Raw genomic sequence first — 1844 nt, 5'->3', positions numbered from 1 at the left:
AGGTCAATGTGTGTAAAGATTTTGGACATCTTCTTGGACACTTTTAACGCTTCCAAACAGTTTGCTGCATTAATAAAGTGTCCATGTCTTGATGTAGTTCAATATGATGCAATTTACCTTCTATGCGTGATTTGATTGGACAGGAATCAAAGGACGGATTTTTCTAATCCCCATAGACAAGAAATAATAAAGTGGTGACTGCAGGTTGAAGAAAAGTAGTAGAGTAAAAGTACCGATACAGCACTAAACATGTACTCAAGGGAAAGTAAATATACACAATTTAAAAACTACTCAGTAAATGAGAATTTCTGAGAAGGACTACTCAATTACTGTAGTTTGAGTATTTGTAATTAGTTACTTTACACCACTGCACATACTGACATTTTAATTCAAAAAGTTACTTATTAGCTTCAGTCGAGTGTTTGAATCAAGCCATTCTGTGAAATGACGTGCCCTCTTACACTAAATTCTTCTTACAAAGAAAGCACGCAACATACTGTATTTAATTATTCATTTACAATAATGAGGCGTAGGACCAAATTTCAGAAGTGCTGGATCGAGCTTTGCCTGGCAAAAATTACACCTTGCTTTTAAGGTTTCTCTCTGGTGTGAATCCTCTCATGTTTTTTCAGCTGTCCTAACTGTCTGAATGGCTTGTCGCAGTGTAAACAAATGTACGGTTTCTCTCCAGTGTGAATCCTCTCATGTGTTTTCAGGCCTCCTAACTGTCTGAATCTCTTGTCGCAGTGTGAACACGTGTACGGTTTCTCTCCAGTGTGAATCCTCTCATGTTTTATCAAGATTCCTGAATAACCGAATCTCTTGTCGCAGTGTGAACACTTGTACGGTTTCTCTCCAGTGTGAATCCTCTCATGTGTTTTCAGATGTCCTGAATCACTGAATCTCTTGTCACAGTGTGAACACTTGTACGGTTTCTCGCCAGTGTGAATCCTCTCGTGTTTTTTCAGGATTCCTGAATAACCGAACCTCTTGTCACAGTGTGAACACTTGTACGGTTTCTCTCCAGTGTGAATCCTCGCATGTATTTTCATCTGTTCTAGCCGACTGAATCTCTTATTGCACAGTGAACAAATGTAAGGTTTCTCTCCAGTGTGAATTCTCTCATGGATTTTCAATTTTTCAGCCGTACGAAAGGTCTTCTCACACTCGAAGCACATGTACTCTTTCACACCGGTGTGGATCTTCTGATGATTTCTTAAACCATCTTGATGTCTGAAACCCTTTCCACACACAGAGCACGAATAAGGCTTCTCCTTTCCATGAATCTGAAGGTGGCTCCTCAGCCCTGAAGCCATCAAAAATGTTTTGCTGCACTGATCACACTTGTGTGTTTTCTCTCCAGTGTGGATCATCATGTGATAATTAAGGTTTGATGAGTGTCTGAAACTGGTCCCACACTGAGAACATGTGAATGGTTTCTCTCCAGTGTGGATCATCATGTGACGTCGGAGACTCTTTTTGTTTGATAGACTCTTTCCACACTGAGTGCAGGTGAAACAGTTTTTGTCTTTTCTTTTCAGTGAGCGAGTTTTTTCTCTCGTTTTGACGTGACGGTGTGTCTCCTCCATCAGGCCTGAAATAAAATAAAAATACTGCATTTTAAATTAATTATTTTAAAGGTGCCCTATAATGAAAATCTGGGTATACCAAGGCATAGTAAAATAATAAAAGCTCAGTATATGGAAATTACCATACTGTGAGCCTTCATTTTCCTCTTTCAGTTTTCCAAACTTCAGTTTCCTCATTTTCATGTAAATTCCGCGAGTTTAAAACCACAGTGGACAACGGAACAATTAGAAGCCAAAGCAAACTGTGATGAGACT

General features: G+C 39.2%; 1 protein-coding gene across 1 annotated transcript; it reads right to left on the bottom strand.

Moving 5' to 3' along the window:
• Nucleotides 1-402: 402 nt before the first annotated feature.
• Nucleotides 403-1589, bottom strand: LOC130220663 (zinc finger protein 239-like). The gene has a single exon (XM_056452882.1). The coding sequence runs from the start codon at nucleotides 1587-1589 to the stop codon at nucleotides 591-593; it is 999 nt and encodes a 332-aa protein (XP_056308857.1). The 3' UTR covers nucleotides 403-590.
• Nucleotides 1590-1844: the final 255 nt, after the last annotated feature.

Source organism: Danio aesculapii, chromosome 3 (assembly GCF_903798145.1).
Source record: "Danio aesculapii chromosome 3, fDanAes4.1, whole genome shotgun sequence".
Lineage (NCBI taxonomy): Eukaryota > Metazoa > Chordata > Actinopteri > Cypriniformes > Danionidae > Danio > Danio aesculapii.
This window is presented reverse-complemented; position numbering and strand designations above follow the sequence as displayed.

Bases quoted from the DNA above. Each gene is read 5' to 3' on its own strand.
- LOC130220663 (XM_056452882.1), bottom strand. From the start codon at position 1,589: ATGGAGGAGACACACCGTCACGTCAAAACGAGAGAAAAAACTCGCTCA.